General features: G+C 41.7%; 1 protein-coding gene across 4 annotated transcripts in view; it reads left to right on the top strand.

Annotated features, from left to right (window-relative positions):
* The first annotated feature begins 228 nt into the window (after window positions 1-228).
* Window positions 229-27,120, top strand: part of LOC116439391 (ephrin type-B receptor 5) — a 77,559-nt gene continuing 50,667 nt past the window's right edge. The window contains exons 1-2 of one of the 4 annotated variants that reach the window (XM_032098855.1): window positions 229-316; window positions 18,772-18,990. In XM_032098855.1, coding sequence (XP_031954746.1) covers window positions 18,897-18,990 — 94 coding nt within the window. In that variant the 5' untranslated portion in view covers window positions 229-316; window positions 18,772-18,896. Of the gene's footprint in view, window positions 317-423; window positions 805-18,771; window positions 18,991-20,191; window positions 20,385-27,120 lie in introns of those variants that run through there. The other 3 variants (XM_032098857.1, XM_032098854.1, XM_032098856.1) reach the window with 3 other exon arrangements.

Here is a 27,120-nt window from a genome sequence, read left to right as displayed (position 1 = left end):
TCCCCAGAGAGCAGGCGGTGAGGGAAGACCCGCTTGGAAAATCCCTCTCTGGAAGAGGCTGGGTGGGGGAAAGGGGGAGAGGTCGGGCAGCACAGGCTGGGATCGCGGAGGGAAGCCGGTGCCGCCCAGCGACCCGCCCAGCGGAGCGGCTCCGAGGGGAGGCTGCGTGCGGCCGGGGGAGCCGGCGGGGCGTGCGGCACAGAGGATGGCGATGGCCGCGGAAGTGACAGGAGTGGCTGCAGCCGCCTCGGAGTGCGGGATCCCGCAGCGCCCCCACCCCCATTTGCCGTCGCTGGGCCTCTGCGAAGGAAAGCAGGTCGGGGGGGCGGAGAGAGAATGGAGGAGGGGCACGACGAGGAAGGGAGGGAGGGAGGGAAGGGGGGAGAGAAAGCGAGAGAGAGAGAGGAGCCGGGAGAAAGGGACAAGGCAGATTCTGGGAAGCGAGAGGAAGAGAGACTCCTGCAGGAGGGGAAACCTGGGCGGGGAGAGGACATTCCCAGTGAAGGGCCTGGAGGGGAGCGCAAGGATCGGGACTGCTCACAAGCATCCGACTTGTTGAAAGACGTCGAGCGAGGACCAGAGGCTGTGCCCGGGGCCGGGGGACAAAGCGGCGTTGGGCGCGGAGCGAGAGGGAGCTGGCGCTGGCCCGCCGGGATGGTGCGACTCGCGCCGTGAAAATGGTCTTTGTCCAACTTTTCTGATGCCGGGAGGCCGGGCGGCACGGCTCTAGCGGGAAGGGCTCCTGCGAACACTGCTCGAGTAATGCTGGGAAGTGGAGGGGGTGTTGCTGGAGTCCTGCACAAGGTACCGTAGCGGACGGGCGAGGACGGGCATTGTGAGTCCGGCCGGAGCGCTCGGAGCGAGCGGGACGTGGTCGCGGGTTACCCGCCGGTCTCTGCCATCCGGGGGAGGGGGCACAGAACAAACGAGGACTACTTAGAAAGGGGTTCAAACTCCTCAGGTCATGTTTTTTCCCTCCTTTCCCGGTGCGTGCTGTTCAAAGGCTGCGTTACCGGGACCCTCCCCCGAGCGCGCCTCTGCTGTCAGGTGCCGGCTGTGGGCGCGGGGAGGACAGATGTGGGCAGTCGGGTCACGGCCTCTTGCTCACGGAGGTTACCATCGCACCCAGAGTCCTTCCACACAGCCATGGTGCGTTTGGTCTGCTCCCATGAGCGGTGTTTTCCGTCTCTCTAGCCCCCTGAAGAGCCATAGGGAAAAGCTGCCTTTGAAGTCTCTGAAGTAGGGCTTGATGGATGCTGGTGCCGGTTCCCGATCCTCGTGGAACGACACAAGCGAGGCTGTGTGGCCTTGTCTGTGGGTAGGGTTGCTCAGCGCTCTTGTGGGGGACAGATGGCTGTATGAGTGCTTGTGGCAGAGAAAAGCCATGTTAGGCTATTTTTCAAGGAGATGATGCAAGTTACTACTACTCAAGCTAAATAAATCTGTGAATGTGGGAGGGGCTGTTTGTGATGGGTAATTTTAATTTTGCCTTTTGTGGGATCCACTGAGATGATTTCACTTACTCTGAAGTTTCTCTTGCTGTTACCACACTCATTTGGCCAGGGAGGAGAGTGAGTATCACCTGCCTTTCCTACAAGTTCCAGAAACCAGAGAGTAAAGGTGGGGAAGCAAATCTCCCGAGGGGCATCCTTCACTAGCAGTGATACCATGTCATGCAGATTCATGATGAAGAGGAGTGAGAGGGCAAATGGAAACAACAAAGTCAAGAAGAGTAGCTGCCACCAGATGCATCTGTTACAGGGACAAATCTGTAGCCTCATCTGGGATGGAGGAGGAGACCTCCTTTTTCATTGTTCTATGGGTTCTAATCAGAAACATGAAACTGGATGTGGATGCACCTCTTGTTTAGTTACAGCTGATCCAGCTGCCCTAAGCCATTGGTACAAGATTTATTGGCTGGTTTTAGGTATTTCTTCATTCCTGATTTGAAATAATTTCAATGCTGATGTTCCTTTGGGAGAAGGAAAGGAAAAGATAATCCACAATCTAATAATCCTCTTCTGATGCTACCCCATCTCATTGCAGAAAAAAAAATACTGTTTTTCTCTAGAAGTTCATTCCCTAAATTCAACACCTTGCACTACTTCAGTTCGCTGTGCTGATGTATTGGCAAGTTTCAGATAACTGCACATAATTGCATCCTTTCCTTTACTGCCCTTTGCATGTATGTTCTCTTAGCCAAATTATGCATGTGCAGTTTTTAATTCCTTGACTTGTGTGTCCCTCTAGCCACTAGACATTTTTTTCTTGTCTTCTGAGTTCTCTTCTATTTGACATTCTTGCACTTGCATTGAGCTTCTCAGAATTGTTTGCATGGCCATGTGTTTTGATACTTGGAAATACCATCACTTTGGGGCACTGGAGATTGTATGAAGTAGGATTGTATCTAATTTCATCACAGAAACCCTACAAAGGCATGTTTTCTTGCATTGTTCTGAGGTTCTCAGCTCTTCCAAGCTGTTACCTGTGGCAAGAACAGCTTAGGTTGTGGAGACTTTTTGGAGGGGGTTGGGGAAGAGATGTTTCTTCTCTTTTCTTTCGCCCAAGGCTGCTGCTGTCTTCGCCTTCTGTATTTTACTTGGAGGCTGACCAATGGCACAGTGTAAATCTTTTTTTGGGGCAAGGCAGCTGGTGGCTCCAAGGAGACAGCTGCTTATTCTCCAGCATGCTCCCACAGGCTACCAGCACATGTATCTGACAAGGGAGCTGATCGCTCAGTCCATTGAGAGTTGTCTTCTTTATGCCTGTACAAACTCGCTGTGTACGTCCCTCTTTGTGCCCAGGTGCAGATGTCTTCCCCTTCTCCCCTCTGATACTGCATGTGCCATATGCAAAAGATCATATAAGAGATGAGTATATTTTTTCCCCCTTATCTTGTGTGCTTCCAATTAAGACAGTGTTGTTTTTTTTGGTCAACTCTCCCTCCCTGAATTGTAGAAGATTTATGCATGCTTTTCCTCTGGTGCAGGAATGCTCCTCTCTCCAGATCTGCTCTCCCTAAAACCTTAGTTTCCTTGTATTTCATTGTCCATCAGCAGTCTCTTTGTAGAGGGTTATCCTAAAGTCCCTACAGATTAGTGCAGAGTACTTTTTGAGCACACATAAGGTTGCACAATATATTTTAATTTCTCATGTCTGTGGCCATACTGCATATGTTTACTGCACACATAAACAATAGAAGGTGGAAGAAGTACAAATGGGTGTGTATGGTCAAGCTAGAGCTTTATAATGTCATTTAGCCACCAAACAAGAGGGCAGTATCTCCCAAAAAGGGTGCTGTCATGAAGAAGTATTTATTAAGAATATTCCAGATTGGCTGGTTTTGGTCATAAACATGATGATTTTTTTCAAAAAGCTCAAAGACTTATTTCTGTGAAAAGCAGATTAAGGGTTTAGGGGGAAACTGATGAGCCCCTATAATATTGTCATTATTTAGTCTTGTTTGTTGTTGTTTTTTTGCTTAAACCTGATTTAATATTATATTACTATTATATCTTGCTGTTGAGTTTGATTTTGTTAGCAAGCTTTGTATCATCTTGCAGAAGTGCAGGTAATGTACTTCTTCCAGCTACTGACTCCACACGTTCAGCAGTTTTCCAACTCATTACGACCTTATACTTTAGCTTCTACCTGTTAAGTCTTGGGCTGGGTATCACTCTTCTCTCCATATTTGCTCTCTTTGGCAACCATGAAGTGTCATGGGCTTCAGGGGTGTACACAAGTGTAACACAGGTGTATTTTGTAAATAATTCTGTAGATGTTGTACAACAGCATACTAGCTCTCTTTCTCCAGTGCTGCCAACTGTGCTGTGTAAACAGACCCCCAAAAGGATAAAAACTCCTTAATTGCTTGTGTCAGCCACAGCAGTCAAACATGTGAGCAGCAAGTCTGAGTAAGAAAAAGCCATTTCATGTTGTCACTCTTCTCTCACTTGATTTATACAAGGAGTTTTAAACTTAACAAAGAACTACACTAGTACTTCCTTCTCAGAGGCATGTGTTGTGCTTGAAGAAATACTCCTTTGCCACCAGAAATAGAATATTATTGGAAGTGTACTGTTAGTATATGTTGTGTTTTAGAAAATGCAATTAAAACGTGTACTTTTTGGAGATCCTGGCACATTATTTTATACTGAAGGTGCTGTCTTGCCTCTTAAAAAGTCGCCATGGAGAAAGCTGATGCTTCTGTCACAGAGGTCCTACTTGAAGGTTGTTCTTGAGATCACTTCTGCCAAAAGATCTTCTAGTCACTGGTTTCAATTTTCCATGCCAACAGAGGCCCCTGTGCATTCTGCTACTCAGGCCTGCTTGTCAAGAAGATTTTTGTTCAAACGTTTCACGTGCACACCCCCACTCCCATATGCACGCACGTGTGCGCATGCTCGTGTGTGCCCACAGCTATGGGCAAAGAGCGGAAAAAAGGGCTGTCCTGGCAGTAGAGAAGATTCTGGGTACTATAAGAACACAGCCTATCCAGCCTGAAAACTATAGTCTTACATATGAAAGCTGAATCCTTAAGGTCTTGATTCACCTTAGGATGGAAATTCTCGCCAGCCCAGACCTGCACATTGAAACATACATGACTTCATTTTCAGACAGGCTTTTTTTTTTTCCCCCTGTCTCCTTAAGCTTGCCAAGTGAATGATTCCTCTGCTGATTCTGCAAGTTTCCAAGTGCAGTTTTTTGCTCTATGCCATGTCTCTGGAAAATATCCAGTGTGTCTAAATCATGTAATTAAACCCTAGAAGCTAAAGACTCAGAACTACTGACTCTTTGTAAGATATTTCTGTTTTAGCATGCTGATGTTTCTCCAAGTTACTGTAAAGCTTTCAAAGCTCCCTAAATGACCTGATCTCTCTCCCACTTACTGCAAAACATTCACATGATATGAATCTGTTTGGCCCAGCTGACCACTTCAGAGGCAGTGTGTAGGATACAGACGCCTGTGTGGAAGGCTTTAGCATCAGGCTTACCACAGGTTCTCTCAGATCCTGAGGATGTCTACAAATGGAAGCATGGTTCCTTGGCAGAACTCTCTTATCTTCCTAACTATTCTCTAAGAAGAGAGTGGGATGTCACAAGAGAGACAATATTACAGAGATTTCTGGGCAGGTTTTGAATAAATTCAATTTGGAAATTCATACTGAACTGTTTATAAGACTGTTTGAATTTCCAAATGTTAAGTTTCACTCACAGCTAGGATCAATTTCATTCCAGTACGCAGAATCTGGAATGCTTTCTGCACCAGGAAGATGTTTTAAATTACTCCTCCTTGGGTTTGAGCCAGGAAGAAGCTGCTGGAAGCACAGCTGGATTGGGATGCATGCCTGCAGTTGTCTCCCAGATGGTCCCTTCCCTTCCTAATGTCAGTAGGCTTTCAGCTGGTGCCAGCAGCAATGGGAATGCAACTATGTACTGACATTTTCACTTTTCAGTGAGTTTGCTAATCCCGTTCGGTGCATGTGTTGTCCCTAAAGGGGCTACCATAGCAGCAGTAACCACTGCCATCACTACAGTATCAGGAATGGAGTAGTTGAAGAATGTTTGTTTCACTGCTAGTGCAGAGAGGATCTTAGTGGTCTTCTCCTCTTCCAGTATCTAAGCATGTTAGAAATACATAAAGATGCAGTACCACATGATGTGAGAACAAATCCTGATGACTTAAGTATAAATCAGCAGTCTGTTAAAATCCAGGAGATAGATTGAGGCTTGACAGAGGGAATTTTCTTAGTTTGCGCGTGCCTTGTTCTGCTGGGACGTGTATGTGGAGTCAGATGCTGAAGAGTAATTAGTCTTCATTTTGAGCCTTACTGTAGCTACCTTTTTGCTTGGGGCTCCAGGCTGAGCACCAGAAAGACATTTGGTGAAATAACGTAATGGGAATGATGCATGACTTGTGCTCCTTGTTTCAGTCAGAAGTCCTCTTAGCTGACTGCAAGAATCGTGTTGACAGCTGTGTGTTTCTCATGGATAATTTTACCAGTCTTGACTTAGAAGTGGCTCTGGATGGTCTCAGAGAGCTGCAGGTTCTTGCAAGAACTAAAGATGTCTTCGGGTAGAAGATGGAGGGCCATGAAGGGAGGGCCAGAAAAGAGGGCTGAAGCACCTCTTCTATGAAGACAGGCTGAGAGAGCTGGGATTGTTCCGAGTGGAGAAAACTCTGGAGAGACATTATTGTGGTCTTCCAGTACTTAAAGGGGATGCGAGAGAGCTGGAGAGGGACTTTTGACAAGGGCATGTAAGCAATTAAACATCTGGGAAAGACTTTAAACTGATGGAGGGGTGGTTTAGAGCAAGGAATTCTTTACTGAGAGAGTGGTGAGGCACTGGAACAGGTTGCCCAGAGAAGCAGTGGATGTCTCTTCCCTGGAAGTGTTCAAGGCCCGGCTGGATGGTGCTTGGAACAACCTGGGGTAGTGGAAGGTGTCCCTGCCCATGGCAGGGGGATCAGAACTAAATGATCTTTAAGGTCCCCTCCAACCCAAAACATTCTATGATTCTATGATTCTGTGAAATCAAATTAGTGACTAGATCCCTGTTACCTGAAAAGAATAGCTTAAAAAATTGTCTCCCGAATAGATTCTTTTGATTATGTGAACCCCAAAAAGAGTGTGTGTGATGACAGAGCATAAAGAAAACAAATCCATCTTTGGAAACAGATTAAAAATAAAAATGTTCAATTCTTTAAAAGAATTGAGCTAAAACAAGTCTTACTCTGTCTGATAAATTAACACTTACAGCCCTAATGGAAAGGATCAGAATAGGCTCGTTGAATAGTCGTTCATTTCCTGCTTCTCTTGGCTGATTGTACCAGCCCACTGTGTCTAATAGCGTTGTAAAGAATTGTGTGTACAGAAATCAGAGTGGGAAGAGGGAACTTACCCTAAACCCTCAGAAAGTTCTTTTAAAATCAGTTTTTAGATTATTTTTTTTTCTAAGAAAGACTTAGTTTCCCCTTCTCCACCCAGATCATAGCAGATCAGCCTGGTGTTTTCTGCTTTTTTTCTTTTGTGCCTCTGAACCTGAGGTGTTGAAATTGGACAGTCCCTGACTTTATGGCACTAATGCAAATGCACACAGACTATTTGTGTTTGACTGTGTGAACTTCTCTGCCACAGCACTGATGAACTGGGAGCTCAGTGAAGAACAACAGAAGTGATTAGGTGACTATAGGGAATTTCTAAAATGCTATTAAAAAGAACTAGCTTACTGATGAGTGAAAAGAGTTTGCCCTGGAGTAGCTAGACTACCTGGGAGACTGTTGGCAGGTTCCTAGGCAAAGGGCTGGCTCAAATTGCCCAAAGCAGATGGATTTGGGTTCAGTATTAAGATGTGGTTTCTTCCAGCAAAGGTTCACACAGACTGTAGAAAGTCATGGAAGCCATATTGCTAATGACATTTAAAAATATGACTAGGCAAGCCTAAGGAAATATACAGCCAAAAATCCTGCAGTTGACCGGGGACTGTAGGCCAGATGTTGTCTAAATAAAGATGCCCATCCCCCTCGTTTCATTTCTATTATTATAGCCTCACCAACAACTGGGGGAGGGACTACCTTCCTGACAGAAAATGTATCTTGGATCTGCTCTGTTACAACCAAGACTGGTTGATATCCAGGGAAAGGAAGTGGTGTATTGTACTCACTCCATTTTAAATGTAATCCTTTGGTTTTGAGGTTGGACGTGGATGTAACAAGAGCAGCGAGCCCCAGCATCCACACTGAAATATAAATAAGCCTTTGAGACACTGAGGAGGCAGGATGAACTCTGAGATTTATGTGTTGTTGCTTTCATCTCTGGCACGAAAAATAATACAAACATACGTTAGAAAGAGATGCTATGAGCCTGAAATATCTTTCTACCGTAACCTGCTTGGCCTTCCCTTTTCCTCTTAAGACTATTTCTGTTCTGCTGAAGTATTAGTGACACATAATGTTCCCATTTCCTGAGGGTGGAAACATTGAACTGGAAATGCAGGATGGAGCAGGAGAGAAGGACCTGAGAATGAAATTGGCTGCTCTTCAGGCTCTGCCAGTGGCAAGTTCAAATTTTTGGTGGAGCTTCCTAACCCACTTTTGCTACACATGGGCTCCTTGTGATGCTTCACTGAACTCAGTAATTGTTCCAAGCAGTCATTCCCATTCATATAATCTCTTCTTTGCAGCCTTCATCTGACTTCTTTTCTTCAAGCTACCATTTCTCCTTCATTTCCCTTTCGATTGTCTTGTAGACGAGAGCCAGTTTTGGGCAAACCTATTCCCAAAATCAAAGTGAAAACCTGGTCAAAGCCTTGAACCAGCATGAATCATTAGTGTTGTCCACTAAATAAATATCTAGATGTTGATAAAAAGTCTTAAAGGTCTTAGTGTTAAAGACCAAGTGAGATGTTTCTGAAGTCCAAGGCACTAAGAAGAAAGACAGCTGAGTCTGAATGAATATTATGGATTTTGAGACTGGAACTGAAGACAGCAAAACTGGAGAAACCATCTATTTTCTCAAAGTCTTTCCAGAGTAAGTCTAGGTGTCATAGTTCTTTTCTTTGTGTTCTTGAGAGATTGCCTGTTACTGCACAGTGTAGTAACATCTCCTGCAAAAATGGTTGTAAGACAGACTGCAGTAAGCGTTGGTGTACAGTTCTCAGAGTGTGACCAGTGCAGTGCAGGGTTGTTTTGTAGTGTTTTATTACCTAACATGAACATGAGACTCAAACTAATGGCAGAACAGACAGAATTCCCATCTAGGCAAACAGTGGTCATAAAAGAATGAAAACTGTGTGGCAGAGCTCTTCTCTGAGCCATTTTCTCCCTCCCTCGTAGCTTCCTAGTTTTGTGCATATATTTCCACATCAAACGCTCTAATTTACGTGCTGGAACTAAAGCTTGTATATTGTACAGCCTGTTGGTGCAGTCAGCAAAATGTAAGGGAATCAGCTTGACCGAAGATAATTTTTTATTCCCACTGCCATTTGGGGAATATGTTATGTTACAGCCCTCTGTTGGGGCAACCTTATGAACTGAAAAACTGGTATTTGCAATTTTGTGGGGGTTTAACTAGATGGACGCTACCTGGTAATCATCTGCATGGAGGGAAGCTGGGAGAGTAGATCTGGACAGCAAGGTCAAGGCAGTGAAAAAGTCAGTGAAGTGATCGTGCTTCAGTGCTTTTCTGCCTTGTTGTTTTACAAAGAAGCATTCTTGCTTCTCTTAACAGGAATTAAAACAGTGATGATAAATAATGCTAGTAATTAAATAGTTTTAAAAGTAGCCTCTATCTGCAAATGCATGAAGCCAACAATTTGTGAACCAAGCTCTATGACAGCCCAAGGCTGTGAAACTGATTAAAATGGAAAAAAGTAGTTTTAATTAACCCTTAAATTATGAAGCACATTCTCTGAAAACCCAAGCTGCCTCATTGAAGCCAGAATGGAGGTTAATAAAAAGAGCTGCACTTAAATTAAGATGCTTTAATATTATTAGTTCTTTCTGTAATCTGTTTTGAAATGACAGTTTCTCTCATGGAATGAAAGGCAATTTCAAAATGATGGGAATTCTCATAGAAGAGGAACATTATCTCTTAACCGGCTGTCAGTGCTGCCACTATATCCCAATAGACAACATAACCTTGGATACTGTGAATACGAATAACATGCATTTTCTGCTTATGCTAAATATTTCTTACTGTAAAACCCTCATGAAGTCAAAAGCAAAATTAGAGATGAAGACAGTAAGCATATTTTTACAAAAAAAATGAAGTTCTTTACTGCAGCTGAAGAAAATACTAATCCATACTAACGGATTTTGCAGACTGGTCCACAATGAACAGTTTTAGAAAAGTATTTTCAGCTTGTTCCTTTTTTCCCTCCATTGTATCTTTTTAGTATTTGTGCATAGATCTTGGTTCATATATTTCTAGGCATGCCACGTAAGGCTACATTCTTAAGTTACAACGGGAAAGAGCATTAGTATAAAACATCCCTTTTCTTAGACTTACTCATATCTTAGTCTTGCAAGCCACTCTCGCTTTTGCTCCTGCTCAACCCTTCAGGCCCTTGATTTCTTTTCCAGTGTCCTGAGAGTGCCTTTAAGGTTGTTTTGCAGCTCTGTGTTTGGGTTGTCTGTGCAGATTTGCAGTTGCATTTGCAGGCTTGGTCAGCAAATGTCAAGGTTATTTTTCTGATTTGTGGCATTGCTTGTCTGGCCATAGCAGACACTGTGCTTGGCTTCTTTATCACTTTCCACCCATCAGCAATCAGAACTTGGTATATAATAACTTTAATTTCACTTGAAAAAAAAAAAGCATGATCAGCACTGCTGAGTAGATGAGAACATGATTTTAGGGACATTCTCTTTACGTCACTGTCATGGTTTAACCCCAGCTGGCAACTAAGCAGCACACAGCTGCTCACTTAGCCCTACCCTCCCACCCCTCAGTGGGATGGGAAGGAGAAGCGGAAAAAGTTAAAAGACATGGGTTAGATAAGAACAATAAGAACAATTTAATAATTGAAATAAAATAATAGCAGTCATAATGGTGATGATGATGATGATGATGATGATGATGATGATGATGATGGAAAGGAAAGGAAGAGAGAGGCATAAAACCCAAGAAAAGCAAGTGATGCACAGTACAGTCACTCACCACCCACTGATGGATGCCCAGCACATCCCTGACCAGCGATCAACAGATCCTGGCCACCTCCCCTCTGTTTGTGTACGGAGCATGACATTCCATGGTATGGAATATCTCTTCAGCCTGTTTGGGTCAGCTGTTCCTGGCCAGGCTCCCTCCCAGTTTCTTGTCCACCTCCTCACTGGCAGAGCATGGGAAATTGAAAAGTTCTTGATTTAGAGTAAGCTCTACTTAGCAACAACTAAAACATCTGTGTTATTAAGAGTATTCTCATACTGAATCCAAAATACAACACTGCTCCAGCTCTGAAGAAGAAATTTAACTCTCTCCCAGCCAAAATCAGGACAGTAACACATCCTTTGTTTAATAACTATTTGTGAAAATGTGTTATTTCCTTTCCCCTTTTAAATGCTGAAATAGGATGCATCTTTTTTCTTGTTGTTTTCAAACGTCTTCTGTAGTAAACTTTCAGCGAATTTTGGGATGTTTGTTTAAACTTAAGCTGTATCAGAGAAAGTGTCAATTTTCAAAGAATTTTTAGTACCACAGATGATTTTCACCTAGAAGTTAAGAATGTGGTGATCTTCAGGGATATTTAAGTCTAGTACTTTAAACTTAAAATTCTGTGCTTAGAATTGTGGAAATACAACATTTTACACAGTGCTTGACAAAGGTTTGCTGCTGTACCCTAGAGTTTGTGAATTGCATTTATTTTCCTCTCTGAAGCCTTGCGTCTTCCTTTTGTACAGGTGAAAGTATAATTGTCAAAGATAAATCATACTTGAAGTTGATAACATATTTATTTCCACATAAAAGTGCAAGGATCTGTGCATAGTTATACTGAGAGAAGTATCCTGAGAAATTAGAGTAAAATCAATAGCAGGACAGTGAAACCACGCCCAGTGGGTATAGTTGTCATCTTCTCTTTCCATCAAAGAAGAGAAATGTGATGGACAGCTGCTAATTCTTTTTCTCCCTGTTCGTACAGTCTCCTTTATTTACTGTATGAAAATTCAGAGGGGGTAATTTCTGTATCATTTCAATTCCTGGGTTTTTTTGGAGAGTTTCTATCAGGCAAGTGATGGATTACATACAAAAAAATTAATTTCTTCACATTTTTCATTCTATAATGTTGTTAATATGATAAAACCAGGATTGTGCTTCCAGGTGTGAATGTTAGAAACTCAAGTATAATTGCCAGTGTTTCTTTGAAAACGACACAAATCACTATAAAAATTGTCAGTGAAGTCAAATCTTGTGAGGTGGGAAGAGATTTCTTTCAGGAACTTAATTGTGTTTAATATGTATATAATTAAAGTATCTAATAGGTGGAAGAAAGAATCTAATTAAATTTTTTTTTTTAATTGCTGTAGTTTCAAGAGATCAGTGTCCATCTTTGTTAGGAATAGCAAAGCATGATGTGGAGGCATTGAGAGAGTCTGCAGAAACATGGAGCAGCTGTGAATGAATTTTGCTTAGGAAGAAAGACTAGATTTACAAGCTAAGCTGTGAGGCTACTCTAGCTGACTATGTGTCATGGCAGATGAGAGAGATTTAAGGGAAAGCACTGTAGTTATCTAAAGAGATGCTAGTGTGGCCACCTGTGTGGGTTGAAAGATCTCACAGAGGCTCGAAATCCCCCCAGATACCTGCGGGCTGCACCTGGGGAGTCATCGGGAGGGAGCTGTTCAGCTGTCCATAGCTCCCTTTTTTAATTAGTGCAGCTCTTAGTTACCTGGTGAAGATGATTCAGCTCCGTCCAGTGACTGTAGAGGTCATTTGAGTGATTATGCTTCTAATTTGGACACCCTGTTCGAGCCTCAGGGGTTTAATAAAAATGCATGAAAATAAGCGTCTCTTTCTTCCCTTCAAGAGCTGTGAAAGTTCTTCATTTGGATCCCACTAGGAAATGTATAATCAGAGCATGGAAGATCAGCTTCAGGACTCCTGGTGTTTCTGTGGTAAACAAGGAAGTCAATGTCTTTCTTTGGAGAATATTCAGAATCAGATCTTGGATTGTCATTGTAAACTTAAGGGATCCCAATAGACACTGACACAGCTCTATCTAGATAATCTGTAGGAAGCAAATGATCAAGCCAGCTAGAAGAAGTATTTTATGAAGTTTGCTCTTGGGGAAGAATTCCTTTAAATTTAGTTATACATTTCATCTAGAGCATTTCTCTCAAAATTAAATTAATGAACAGACGGTAAAAAATCCACAAGGCTTTTTTTTTGACAAATTCCACTCTCCTCTCGGATATTTCCAAAGTATTTTGGAGTCATTAAAAATAATCTCAATTAGTAACAGAGGATAAAAGGATATACAGCAACTATCAAAATGATCTATTTATTTAATCAATCATTTTTCTGTGGTGCCTTATGTGCCCCAGTAATAGAATTTTTTGAAGAAAAAACATTAACTTCATTATATTAAAACCCTGAGCGATAAATTATATGTTGCTCTCCCCCCATTCACTTCCTGTTTGGGATGTAGAAAGACTTCTATGAATAGCAGTTACTGTAATTATTGTCCAAGAAAGAAGGTAGGCAGTATTATTTCATGCTCAGAGTGTTGGGCAGGCACTGAGTGACAGCTTTTCACAACGACATTGTGAGATTTATCCCACTGAGATGCATGACCATTGCTGCAAGGGCATCCCAGTGGCAAAGGAGCAATTACAGTAGGACAGAACCGGGGCCAGCAAAGGGCGGGGGGAGGCCTCTTGCTTGATGTGTAGCACTATCATGATCCCCTATTTATCACGAATGAGAAGTATTAATTCCACTTTTTGTACTCTGCCTAAATGTGATGAATCAGTGTGCAGCACAAATTAATTGGAATAGTAGTTTATTGACTCTCCCAGATGTTGTGCTCATTTATCTTTTTAATGGTTCTTGCTGAGAGATAATATTAAACTGATATGAGTCACAGTGCAAAATGTGCAGGAGGAGGAAAGACTGTGTTTTCAAAGGTACAGCATTTTCTCTACCCTGAAGAATTTTTGAGGTGAGGAAGAAGTATGACAAATACGGGGAAAATCTGTGGAATCAAGTGTAGCAGAGGGAAGTTATACCCATATAATGTTTTCTGCTGTGAAATAGGCCTAGAGGAGTCAGTTAACAATGAACGAGGAAGAAGCATTGTTCCAATGGGAGGAAACAAGATGATTTGGAAAAGTTCTTGGAACAGATAAGAAGAATTGAAAGCATAAAATATTTGGCACTGTTACGATTTCAGCTTCTATTAGTAGAACAATTTAAAATACGTAAAAATACTTTGTTGCATGAGGATAGATATCTTTCCAAATCTGTTAATAAGTTCAAAACAGGGATTGGATTAATTCCTAAAGAGATGCTAAAGGGAATGAATTGGGGGATATTCTCTAGTAACCTTTGTCTTATATTTGTGGATACCGGAGGAGGAGTAGGGAAGTGGATCACACAGAGGCCAGGCTTGCAAGCCATCTGCACACAGCACTTCTTCCTGGCACTGGACACACAGACAAAACTTGGCTTAGGTGGACATTGATCTGCTTCTGCGTTTTCTTGTGTTTTGAAATGCAGAACTCAAAGAAATGGCTACATTCCATTAATGGAGAGGAAGAATCTGTCAGGCCCTCATCTTTTCCTCCAGAAGGCTTGTGCAGTACCTGAACAATCCTAGCTTTTTTCTTAATCCTAAATGTGTGCCTGAATTCCTCCCGTGGAAGCCAGACAGATGCATGGTTCAGATGAATGTTTAGTGCAATTTGATGTCAGGTTCTGCAGGTGGTATCTGTCAGAGGGAGATAGGGTCACTGTGCTATTACTTTCTGATCTGTGACTACATATTGTCTGTGTAGTGAGCTAGAACATGGTTCAGTGAAGGTCTGTCTAAAGTTTTATGGTTAGAGTCAAAAGGTTGAGAAAAGGATGGGTTTTGTTCAAAGCTTAGGTCCAGAAGAACCTGTGGCCATCACAGAATTAATACATTCATCTAGTCACCACTGTTCTTCATCAGTGCCATGCAAACCCCAGAAGAAAAGAAAAAGCACTCCATGCTAAGGAGACCCCTCTTAGGTTTGTCATGTGCATGACCACCTCCATCAAGACACCATTGGGGTACTCTGAAATAAGTGGCTACACAAACCTAGGAGCAAACCTGCTTCCTTTCTAATAAAAACACATGCACTGATGGAAGAAAATTTTCAATTAATGCTGACCTGTTTAGCAGCACTGGTGCCCTATGGCTCTTCAGGTGTCATCACCAACAGTGCTTGAACTTCGAGGGAATCCTTTATTTGCATAAAGCGGCTTCTGCAGAGGTACTGGCTGCATGAAATACTTTGCCACAGCTTAGGTACAGCATGGGCAGCCAGCAGCCCTCTCTGTGACAGAAGTCTCGCAAGCACAGAGCTGTAGTACTGTCAGTTGTTTTAGCACATGTGGGAGCACTATCACTGTCTCTTCTGTAGCACTGAGCATCATTTGCCTGGATGTGTACTGAAGTGTTCCCACTTCAAGACTGAGTTCAGAAGAAGTGAGAAATTACAGCGCTGGTCCTGTCTGGTGAGAATAAACAGGACTTAAACAGGACTTAAACAGTGCCAGTCAAGCCAGGCATGCTGTTTCACATTCAAGGCTTTCCAGCTGAAAGGGTTTGTGTTTTCAGTCTTGGGTAGAAGAAGGTTTGAGGTGATTGGCAAGAGCTGACTCTCTGCTGCTGAGATAGACAACAGACATATATAGAAGGAAGAAAAAAAATCCCCAGTAAAAAAAAATTTAAAATTACCCATTTCAACACTGCTACAGAAGCTCAAAAAAGCTGAGGAATCTCCATCTTTGATGGTGTTCAAAACTCACCTTGACAAGCTTTCCAAAGAACTCTTCTCCCTCACTGTTCAGCTAAGAAACCAGAATTCTTGAAAATACTGGTGATGATTCTATTTATCTCTCTAACTGGGATCTCGAACGTAGATTTCAGTAATCTGGGTACCCCAGTGAGGGTGCCAAAGTAAACAGTCATAATAGCTTTGGTGAATAATGTAAGGAGATAACCCAGGAAATTCCACTTCCCATCTCTTGGAGCTTGGTATTACGGTAAAAGTAATATGTGACTGGTCTTTTCTGACTGCTTGAGATCTTCACAGTTTTATAGGGCTGAATCATTAAAAGACATTTGGATCCTCAGGAACTGTCATGCTTTTCAGATGCTTTACGATTTTCAGGACTTCCAAGGAGATGGGGATCATTCCTCTAGCTAAGGAAATACATGCCTTAAAATGGATTAAATTCTTCATGGAGGGGTTAGCATAAGAGGAGTGACATCTGGTACATGAGTAGCAAGTTCATGTATTTGGAGGAGAGAGCATGAGAAGGGGTATTAATGGAAGTTTATAGATCCTGTGCACAGAAGATGTATTACTTTGCAGTCGGATTTGGAGGAGAATGGGGAGTAGTGGATTCCGTATCAAAGAGAAGTAATCTTGCTGAAAGCAGTTTTGGAAGAAGTAACTAGCTGAGAAGGCCATGGAAAGGTGCTTGTGTGGACAAGAGAAGAGGGTGGTTTAGAAGTTGGGATCGTTTGAGGTTTCTGTTTACGTAGTTTGGTGTAGGGTAGAAGTAGTAGTGGAACTGAAGAATGAAAGATGAGCGTCTTTGGGTGTAGTCAGATTCTGTACACATCAACTGCTAGGGGGAAGGGCAGGGCAGTGGTTAGCAATTTAGGGGCTTGGTACTCTTTAATTCACAGAGGCTAGTGCTTCCCTCCTACTCTCCCTTAAATGCTTCCATAATGTTCTCTCTATCCTTCATTGTGGAGTAAGCATTTTTCACTGAGGTGTGGAAGAGGCAGAATAAGAATTCTAAAAAAAAATTTTCAAAAAATTTACCTTTTTTAACTACTAAATCACAACCAGCTTTTTTATTTGGCCACAGTTTATTTCAGGGAAGATAATTGCCAGTCTAATCCAGACAAAGGCTGTATGATTCCTCTTTAAGGGCAGTGTAACTTAGGTGGGATATAGGATCAACCAGGAGAAGGCAAACAGATGTTGCAAGAGAGATGTGCGGGTCAGGAGGGCAGCAGAAGAACAACTGGTTTCCTTGGAGCCAGAAATTGTTTTGTGTCTGGTTTTGTGCACGAGGGGTTTCTTAGTTGTAACTGCTTAGTGGTAATTTCAATGCTTTGGCCTGAGATCCAGGAGCCAAAGCATATTTGGGTTCTGTTTTCTGCTCTGTCACTCATAAGTTATGTGACATGAGAAAATCTGAATTGTGAGCTGTTTTCAAGCCTTCTGCAGATAAATGAAGTCCCATTGACTGAAATTAAGGTATTCTTCAGTTTGTTTGACCTCTGTTTCTGCATTTATTTGCCTTCATTATGAGTGTTTAAAAGTCCCCATCTCTTAGGATTTTACTGGCCTAGTAAAAAACTTTTAGATATTGTATAGATTGACTGGCAGTCCAAGTGGTAAGTATTTATGTCTCCATGTAGAGGTATCTTGCAGGCTTGATTTTGGTGTACCCAATCTTAGTTTTGGTGGCTCAGGCAGCAATCTTCAGTCCTGTTCCAGGAGAACACTGCTGTGTGCTTGGATCTTTCTTTCTGTGAAGAACGACTTTCTGATCATTACCCTGAAATTTTCTCCCTTGTGCAGTTGCATCCAGTGGTGTTTTTATTCTGTGATGTGTTGTGTTGTATACAGGCTTCATAAACTAATAAGCAGTACCTGTGTTATATCCATCCTCACATTTAATCTTCATTTTTCCTCAGTTGTACTTAGTGGACTTTATTTTTCTCTTTCCTCGGAAGTAATGAATAGAAGTTTTTGCCTCTTGCTGGGATCCCTTTAGTTTCCTTACATTTTAGTGATGCCCAGAGTGCCTTTGGTTCATTTGGGTGCTCTAGGTTCTCACTGGTGGCAGCAGAAGAGAGAACTGTTCCATCCTGTCCAGTATTTCTCTCCCTCTCCAGTAAAGCAAATCTAATTGCACTGCACTGCCTTTTCACATACTCCCCAGGCTGCTTTTTTCTCTGCTATGCCCAAGTTGCTCAAATTCCCTATTGCAAGGTTTTCAGATAATTGCACAGAGGCTGCCCCTTTTAATTACAACTCTTCCCTCCCCTCTTTCAGCCCAGTTATTGAGCCATTTCTGTATATTGCCTGAGACATTTTTCTTTCTCCTTAGCTACGCTTCACTGTCTCACTGAAGACATTGGAGTGTTTTCAATGCTCTGCTCAAAGAGCACCTGAAGAAACAAAACATACTGGCTTTTTGCATGCAACCTACATTTTACTGTGATATTTCTCTGGTGAGCTGAGAATTGGACAGATGGAGCTAGAATTACCTTGCTTAGCAAAATTGTTATGCTGTATTCATCTAATGCAATGCTGGATTAGACTACATGCTGCTCCCTTACTGTAAGATAAGCCTTTATGTCAGGTTCTTAATGGTGGTGGTAGAGTTTTGTTTGGATTTTTTCCCACTAAAGATAATAAGCTTGGACTTGTGTGCTTTTTCTGGCTGTAATGCAGGCTTCCTATTTGACCTTAAATATCACAATGTTTGCTTCCTCACGTACAACATATCAACGGGAAAAATACTGTCCAACTTAGTAGTGTTGTACAGTCCTGTGCTTAAAGGGACAAATGGCTGCATCTGAAGTGCAGTTACAAGTGTGTCAGCTGTGCAGATTTGTGTTGGCAAAAACTCTCCTGTCATGGCTACTGCCCTGCAGAGTCCTGAAAAGGCAAAGTGTAAGTTACAAGAGACAGAATTTGAAAAGCATACAGGGGAAATGGAATGGACACCTTCCAAGAAATGTTTCCAAAGATGCAGAAAGGATCAGGTCTTCAGTAATAGTACAGCCTATACTGTGGTAGAGATTAACGTTGATTTGGGAGCCACACTGTCACTGATGCCATGAAAGTCTCAAAATCTGTGTGTACTGGCAGAGCACAAAACACCTGTGACTGACTGGAGTCTTGAGGGGTGGGTATGTGGTATATACTGGGTCTGTGCTACTCCTTTTCACCCATGTCTTGGAAGTAGTAAATGATGGAATGGGTGTATAAAAACTGTCAGTTTTGTGTTAGTGTGACCTGATTTCTGTTTCTACCTTCTGTTTTTTCTTAAACAGTATTTCTCTGTGAAGGCCTCTGTCCTTTAATTTGGGAAGAAATTAAAACACTCCAAGAAATCTCTGGCCATTTCAAGGGAGTGGTGTGTGCTTGTTGAAGATGGTGGTATTTACAGAGAATCTTCATGGATTCTAATGCTGGCATCAGTGCAAGAAGAGTGTCGGGAATGGGTTTGCTCTGGATGGTCTTCTTCTTTCATCTAGTCACCTCATTAGAAGGTAAGAACAGATGCTTTGCAACAACTTGACAAAGTTTTCTGTAGAGGTTAAAAAAAAAAGTGTGCTCTCCAGTATGCTTGTGTCCTAGTTCAGATGAGCATGTCTTTCTGTTTGATGGTTGATCACTATCTCTTGGGATTTAACAAGTTATTAGTGTTGTTTCTGGTGGGAGAGGCAAACCCTCTTATAAAGGACCATTAATGAACATTATTGCTAACTATCTCAGAAGTGACTGCCTCAAAGAATAGATTTTTTTCTCCAGGAATAAGCTCCTTGTTTATACTTTGTGTGTATTTGATTCTCGTGTTCCTGTTCTTGCACCATGCTTGCTTTGTGAAAAAATCTCTGGACATTTATACTGTTCTAGAAGACAGCACCCAGTGGGCTGAAATCAAGAGTCTTTGTCTCACATCTGAAAAACTTGCCTCAAATAATAGATATGGAGAGAATGCTTTGCGTTAACAAGAAGAGGCAGTTCACATTCAGCCAGCAGGGAGAGGAGGGAGAGAGAGCAGTGAAGGCAGGGTAGGGGAAAGGTAGGCAGGGGAAAAGAGGTGCCAAGAAAATGGTAGGAGAAAGAAGAGATGATAGAAGGGAGGGCGATGAGAGCAGGAGATAAGATGAGAACTATGGAAGAGAGTGAGAGAAGGGCAGAGGTACTGTAAACAGTCCCCTTGTTTGTTCCAAGAATATCCTTGCAGCTACATGTGCTCAATGAACTGTACTGCTTTGTGATGAATGTTCATCTCTTGCATTTCTGAAAGCCTCTGAAAAAGGAGAGGAGGGAGAGATGGAATCAAAGGGAACGATCTCAAGGAAAGACCTAGAGGAAAGGAGAATAGTGTGAGATCTAATAAAAAGAGGAAAGCTTGTTAAAGCATCCCTTCTCTTAATAGGAGGGGAATGCAGTGTGTGTGGGAAGTTCAAGGACTAAATAATTGATGTAAGATTATAATAGAAATTCTTAAATCTCTGAAATTCTGTGAATTACTAATTTAAAAATTGTATTACAAATTACTGTGTAATTCCTTGTGTAACTGGTAGAGAAACTGAGATAGAAAAGGGGGGGAGAAATGTCCATTCTCTCTGCAAATACGAAGTAACTGAGTGATGCCTGTACGAGTGAACATTTTTTTAGTTCAGTGCTCACTCCTGAAAGTTTGTAGAGATAAAAGAGTTTAGAAAGTACTGTGTGATACAGCTTCACAGATCACGTAGTTGGACTGCCTGGATTAAAACAGGACAGTAAAATTCTGCCTATGGAGATGAAACAGTAAAGGTGTCCATGAGCCAAACTGCACCTCTCAATTCGGAGTCAGGGGAGTCAGCATCTTCCTTGTGACTGTACTGCATGGTCCTAAGTTTGCACTCCAAAGCTGATTTGCATCTCAGAGGTAAGTATTTTTGTTGTGGTCAAAAGTCAAAGAAAAATTATATGGTAAGGGAGGAAAGTCTGATGATAACTATGTAGAAAGCTTTGCTTTAGTGCAGAGTTGTCCATAAGGAAGAAAGAAGGCCCATGGCTTGTTTGTTGACTCATTATTATATATAGCAGAAACTTGAAATTCAGGTTTCAGATTTAAGTTGAAAAATACAGGGAATATCCAGTGTGGTCTTTAGTTTTTGTAAAGTTTCGCAGAAGTTTTAGATGGTGTTTAAAATAGATTTTACCTCTAACTAAAGAGAATTGACTGAGTGGGAAAATCAATCAAGGTGGTTTTTCTTCCTGGTGTTTCTCGGGCATTTGAGTTGAAGTCTGAATGTAAATCACGTTTTGTCTCAAACTAAATGTTGTTCAAACTTTGTTCAAAATTTTCTAAGCCTTACTGTTAATCATTAAGAAAAGAAGGAGAAGCTGTAGAGAGGGGAAGAGGAGTAGTCAAAATATTCAAACCATCTTTATATGCATTATGAAGAGAGCAAATACTTCTTAGGCAGAATGCCTCTCAGATATAAAGAAGGCAGCATGCTTTTACAGGACCTGATGGGACTTTAAACTCCTTCATGACTCAGAAGTAAAGAAATTCTTGTAAGCAATAGAAAACGTTTTTGTTGGTTTTGGTTTTAATGCATAAAAAGGAAACATTAGGCTGAATTTATTCAGTGCAGCTCTAGTATTTGGACACACTGATTTCACTAGGAATGAGCATGTCTCTGCAAAGTTTTTCAGACATGGTTTTTACAATAAAAAAAAGCCAGAATGGAAACCTGAGGGAAGAATGCTTTGCAAACAGAGGACATTTATATACTTGTTATTTTATCTTTATAAAAGAAAACACAATTGCACAGAAGTTTTCATTAATACTACATTTCTCAGTGTTTATGGCTCTGCAAGATTTTTTGAGGATTTAATTTCGAGAGCATTATTTTTGAGATACATGCTGGGTAAAGGAATGGATTTTTCCTTTTTCTCAAAGCCGCATAAAGAAGTACACTAATTTTATTTTTTTGAAAATCTATATATGTATGTAATTACAGTTTATCACTGAATATTTAAGTTAACATTTTAATTTAACCTTTCTGATTGTAAAAGTTAGTGAAGCATAGGATTTAAGAATGCTTGATGGGCTGCAGTCAAGACAGGTGAGAGCGAGTGATAACTTGTTAATGAAATAGCTCTTTCCAGGGCACTGAGATCAATTTTATGTGGAATATTGGTTTTGCTTTGATGGAGTTATAAATGTCTACAGCTGTAAACACAAGCAGAGTTCATTTTGCAGAACTCATTAAATATGTTCCAAGGGAATGATGTGTTCTGTATGTAAGTGACTGCATTTATTTTACAACAAGCTCTCAAGCCTGCAGAATAGCTGGACAATCTTTCTAAGTATCTTCCAGAAATTCAAGATATAGAGAGAATAATTCTTCTGCTTTGGTAAAACCTCTTTGCATTAAGAGTGTCTCCTTGGCAAAAGGGAATATGGAAGAGAAAGGTAGTGAGGTCAGACATTCTTAATTCATTTTCCCCCTATTTTTTCTACTAACTGGTTGCTGTCTTGGGCTGTTGAGAATACTGTATTGATTGCTCAAATTGGCTTGCCTTTGAAGTGGAGGAAAACATACTTTCCTCAGAGGGAATCTTCAGAGTGAAAAATACCACTGTTTTTTGGCTTATTATATGCAGTTTAGTATATACAAAGAAAGATTTAAATTAGTGTTATTTTACTGCAGGGAAAAAAAAAGTGAAATTAACTTTTTCGTTTGATTGTTTGTGATTCACACGAGTTATTAAAATCCTAGCAAACATTTTCTTCACAGTTCTTTCCTGATGCTCTCCTGCATGCCAAAATCTTCGCCACATGCTTGGAAAGCCCAGGGCAGAGGAATACCCTGTTGTAGACATGCAGAAGGTGAATGAGAGTGGGCTGGATGCACATCTTGTTTGTAAAGGGAGAATAGACAGTGGTTTATCCTTTTGGTCAATCTCAGCAGCTCTGTTTGGTTTATTTTCTTCCATGGTAGATTCCTGTGTACTTCCTGTGCTAGGACATCCCTGCTCCCAGGTTTGTACCATGCCCTGTGTTGAATCTGTTCCCAAACTGCTGCTTGGAGGCCAGTAGGACAGGACAGAGTATTTGTACTGCAGCTAACACTGTTTATATTCAAAGCTAATTAAAGCTTCAAAGAAAAGGAACAGCATTCTTGTAATGTAGGGTATCCAGGACTTTTAGTACATGCTTTAGTAAAACTTTGGAAGACATAAACTTGCTTTTTAATGTCTGTGGAAAAAAAGGAAGCTGGAAAACATATAAAAGCATTGAAAGTCATGCTGTGCTGCCATCAAAAGTAGCCAGTTTGATGGCAGTGGCAGTTGGATCCAGGTTCTGAACTCTGGTGGGTGTTTACAATGGTGGGTGAACTTCTTAAGCTGTGGAAGAGTAGATATTATATTGTATCACTAGGAAAGTTGTAGATAGTAATTTAACTTGATTTCATATGCAAAGTTGAAACTTTTTTTGTTTTAATTTCTTGATGTCTGCATTTTCTGACATCAGTAGTAGTGCAACATGCTAATCCTGGCAGTTTCCTTAGAGCTTTAACAAAAGAAAGGGGCTGGGAAAGAGAAAAATACACAATCATTCATAAAGCTTAAAAACTGTGTTACCTTGCAAAAAGCTGTGTATTTCCATATTCTACACCATTTGGCTGTCATTTTTCTCTTTCACAGATGGTGCATAACTCCTGGTTGGAGTGTGAGAATTCCTCCTTGCAGATGACAACTTTGATGTTCTGATAGTGTCAGCATTTTGCTCTGACATAGCAAGCAGTTAAATTACATTATACTTCATGGAACTTACTAAACACATAGCCCATTGAATCCAAATAGCTTTTTAAAAATTAATTGCATTTGAGAAGTAGCATTGCAGAAGTAATACAGATCATTCATTGCAGGACTGACAATACAGATTTATACAAGAAAAATTTGAACTCAGTTGTCTCATATAGGTTGGTTTTGTGTATATACTCTTACATTACTCTATAACTCTGTAGCTTGTTTTTTCATGTTAAGTCTTTTTTTTCATAGCTAAACTTGAAGTATTTTTTTTTTTAAGTCTTTGTGTTGGATAGTTACAAACAAGTTGGATTTTTTTGCTATTTTTGTTTGGTTTTTTACTTGTTTCATCAACTCATTTTTGAAAAATAGAATACTTATTACAGTTGCATATGTCATTAGCTATTGATATATTGTTGCTTTCACTACAATAGCTGTTTAGTTTTGGAAGAAATTCTAGTGTATTTAGACCTTCCCAAAGGTTTCACTGTATTTTGTCTCCAGATGATAGACCCCATGCATAAATACATTTGTTTATCTGAGTGATGAAAGGCTCCTGATAAAAGGGTCCTCTCCCCATGCTCAAAGGAGTACAGAGGAACAGTGAAAGGCAGGGGAACCTGAATAACCTAACAGAGAAATGAATGCCCTGACCCAGCTTCTCCCGGAGCTACCACAGGAGTGTGATCAGTCCATGGGGTGGGAATGGAACCCATTAAGTTAAATCAGTGGAAGTGCTCTCTGGTACGCCTTGCAGATTGAAGGAGATTATTGCCATCAGGGGCATAGGATTTATTATGGGAAGTAGAGAAGATAATCTGCAAAATTTACTGCGGGTTGTTTAGGGGAGTAACTGTAGGTGTGGAAAGGGAGGATTAAGTGTGAGAAAGTAGAGAGATAAGGGGCCAGTCACGTACACCAGCTGCAGGTCAGTATGGCTGTCAGGCATCTGATCACCACAGTCTATCCTATCTTCTTACTAAATTCCATTTTTCACCAGTTACCTGGCTGAGGGGGCTTTGTTTTGTTTGTGTTTGTGCATGCACATTTTTATACCAGCAACTGGAGTTGAACCACAGGTCATAGTGGCCCATGAGTCAGCGCTACCAGCAGCTGGAGATCATGAAATGGATGAAAATCAAGTGCTAGGAACTCAAGGTGGTCATAGGATCTGTGCATCTGTGAGGCGAGCAGCTGGAGTGAGTGAGCTTGTGTTGGTGAGCCTGTGATCTCTACATCAAGCTAGACTAGCCTGATGGTAGAGTTAGTGGGTTGGGAAGCCAGGGAAAGACCAGAGTCTGGAGGAGGAATGAGACACTAGTTTGTATGTGTGTGTCTCTGTGAGTGAGACAAATGGAGGGCTTTATCTAGTGAGGGAAGATCAACTATCAGGAGATCCAGGTCGACTCTTCTGGTCACCATAAATTCTGGGGGTTCTTTGAGAGTCCTGTCTGTATGTTGTGTATCTCAGTGCACCCAGAGACAAGATGATCCCAGGGCCAACTCCTGGGTAGGCTGAGTGTTGAAGACCACTTGTTGAAGAGATCCAAAGAATAGCAACCCAGAAGAACAAGCATCCAGGGCTAGCGACTGGGTAGGCTGCATCCTTAAAGCCTGTTAGTAGAGGATCCATAGCGTGCCTTTGTGTGTGTGTGAAGGGATGTATCAGTGAGTGAGGCTGGCTGACTCCTCACACCGGGAGTGGGGCTGTGAGCTTCAGGTGCCAGCAGATGGAGAGACCACAGATCAAGAGGTCAGGAGGCTAAACCTTTAAGGACAGTTATTGCAGGGATCTATATTGTATATAAATGCATATGTATTTCCCACTACCAGACCTTAATCCTGACCCACCAGAAAGGGGAGCAGGATGAGACTGTTGTTGGTTTCTGTTTGCCTGACTGGTGAGTGCTTCTGTTGGTGTTGATCTTTGGGGCTGGCCATTCACAGATGTGCAGTGCCTGCATGTGTTTGTGTGTGTGCCTGTTGGGAATATCCACTTAACTCTGCTATTGGTTCTGCCTGGGGCCATGGAGCTGCAGCAGCCTGGCTTGTGTGAGGTTACTGGATTTGACAACCCCTAACACTGTTTTTGCACAAGCCCAGGGAATGCTTTCTCTTCCCAGCCTTCTTAGAGAGCATTCACACTCTTCCTACTTGTTCAAGGCTTAATCACAGAAGGCAGAACAAGCTCAGTAACATTTCAGTTCTTTTCAAGAACTCTTTTAACTGAGTGAGTTGTGCTGCTTGGGGCATTCAGCTGCATAGCAAAGCAAACTCTCTGAATGTTACCTTTTACCATAGTGCCCTTTGCCTTCTACCAGTGTACATTTGGATGTATTCAGAATTCAACTGGACAAGGTTTGGAGCAACCTACTGTAATTTAGCCTGTCCTTGAGTGGGGTGTTGATCAAGATGACCTCTGTACCTCCCTTCCAGCTTGTTTCATTCTGTGATTCTACAGTTTTAGTACTAGATTCTCATCACACAGGTAAAGGAATTCTTTTGCTCTCCTCTCAGGATCAGCTCTCTTGTCCGTGGCTGTAGTTTGCAAGGCTTTGGCTGTATAATTCCCTCTTGCGCCACTGCCCTGTTAAGACACTGAGGGCGAATGTTCTTCAGTCCAGAAAGCTGTTAGGCCATCTCTGCCTCTGTGAAGGTTGTCTAAGGGTAAATCATCCTTGGGTGAATTGTCATCCTCTTGCATCAGGGTATCATTTTGTCTGTAACATAAGCGCTTAATAGTCTTGCTTGAAAATACAGGCAGACCAAAATCTGAGGATCATTAATGTGCCTATTCTGAACAGCCTGATGTGTAATAGCAGCTTCCAGCCTCTGCCTAGTTTTTCTGGATGTTGACATAACAGCATAATGTAGCCCAAGAGATTGTTTTGTGATGTAAATATAGAATAGTACTAGCTTAAGTACTTGGGATTTTTATTTCATCCTTTCTGGCCTGCAAGAACTGAGGATGCTGAAATGAGAGTTCAGATTTTGCGAAGAATATAATGAACCCATTTGACTCTTCTATAAAAAGTGATGTTTTTTGTTTTTAGTTTAGGGAAGAGAAATACAGGAGAATCTCTCATCGGTTATTTTTATCTTAGTTTAACTAAAATAACACTTGTAATATGAAATTGGAATATCATTCTTCAAAACTGAGATTGAACCAGGAGTCGAAGAAGAGCTGTAGAATTGTCATCATTTCACATGTTTGAAAGCCTCTAGATTGCTCAGTTATCTTGCCTATTCCTCATTTTTAATGCAGAGTGGAATACTGCTCCAATGATACCCAGAGATACCTCAATCAGTGTTGCCTCTAGCAGCATCATGGGCTGGACTGAGCCTGGGTTTAACCTGATTTTGATTTTGAGCAATGATGAAAGGGTGTAAGCCATTTTTCTTCCAGGGTGGTAAATTCAGCTGAACAGATCATTTCTCTCTGCACTCAAGAGCAGCAGATTACTGGTCTGGCCCAGCAGAGTGAGGATGTGGAATGCTACAGCAGTCATCAGTGCTACTAAAGTGTCAGAGCAAAGGCTTGTACATGTACACATGTAGTCATTCATACTGTTAAATTATGAGCACAGCCATGGATTTGTTTGGTCCATGCCAACTAATCTCAACACAAACAGTGCCTACACGTAGGTCAGAGGTTAGGATGGACCAAGGACCATTCCTGAGAGGTGGTTTGGATGCAGCCGTGCACTTCGGTGGGGTTGGAGTTTTTAGCCATGGGAACATGAACCATACTGTGCCTGCTGTCCTCAGAGCTAGAGAGCAGTTTAACAGCTTGTTAGATTTATGAGTGTGCATGCAGCTGGTGTGACTGAGGATGTGATTCAAGCCATACAGCCAGT

This window comes from Corvus moneduloides, chromosome 2, assembly GCF_009650955.1.
Source record: "Corvus moneduloides isolate bCorMon1 chromosome 2, bCorMon1.pri, whole genome shotgun sequence".
Taxonomy (NCBI): Eukaryota; Metazoa; Chordata; class Aves; order Passeriformes; family Corvidae; genus Corvus; species Corvus moneduloides.
This window is presented reverse-complemented; position numbering and strand designations above follow the sequence as displayed.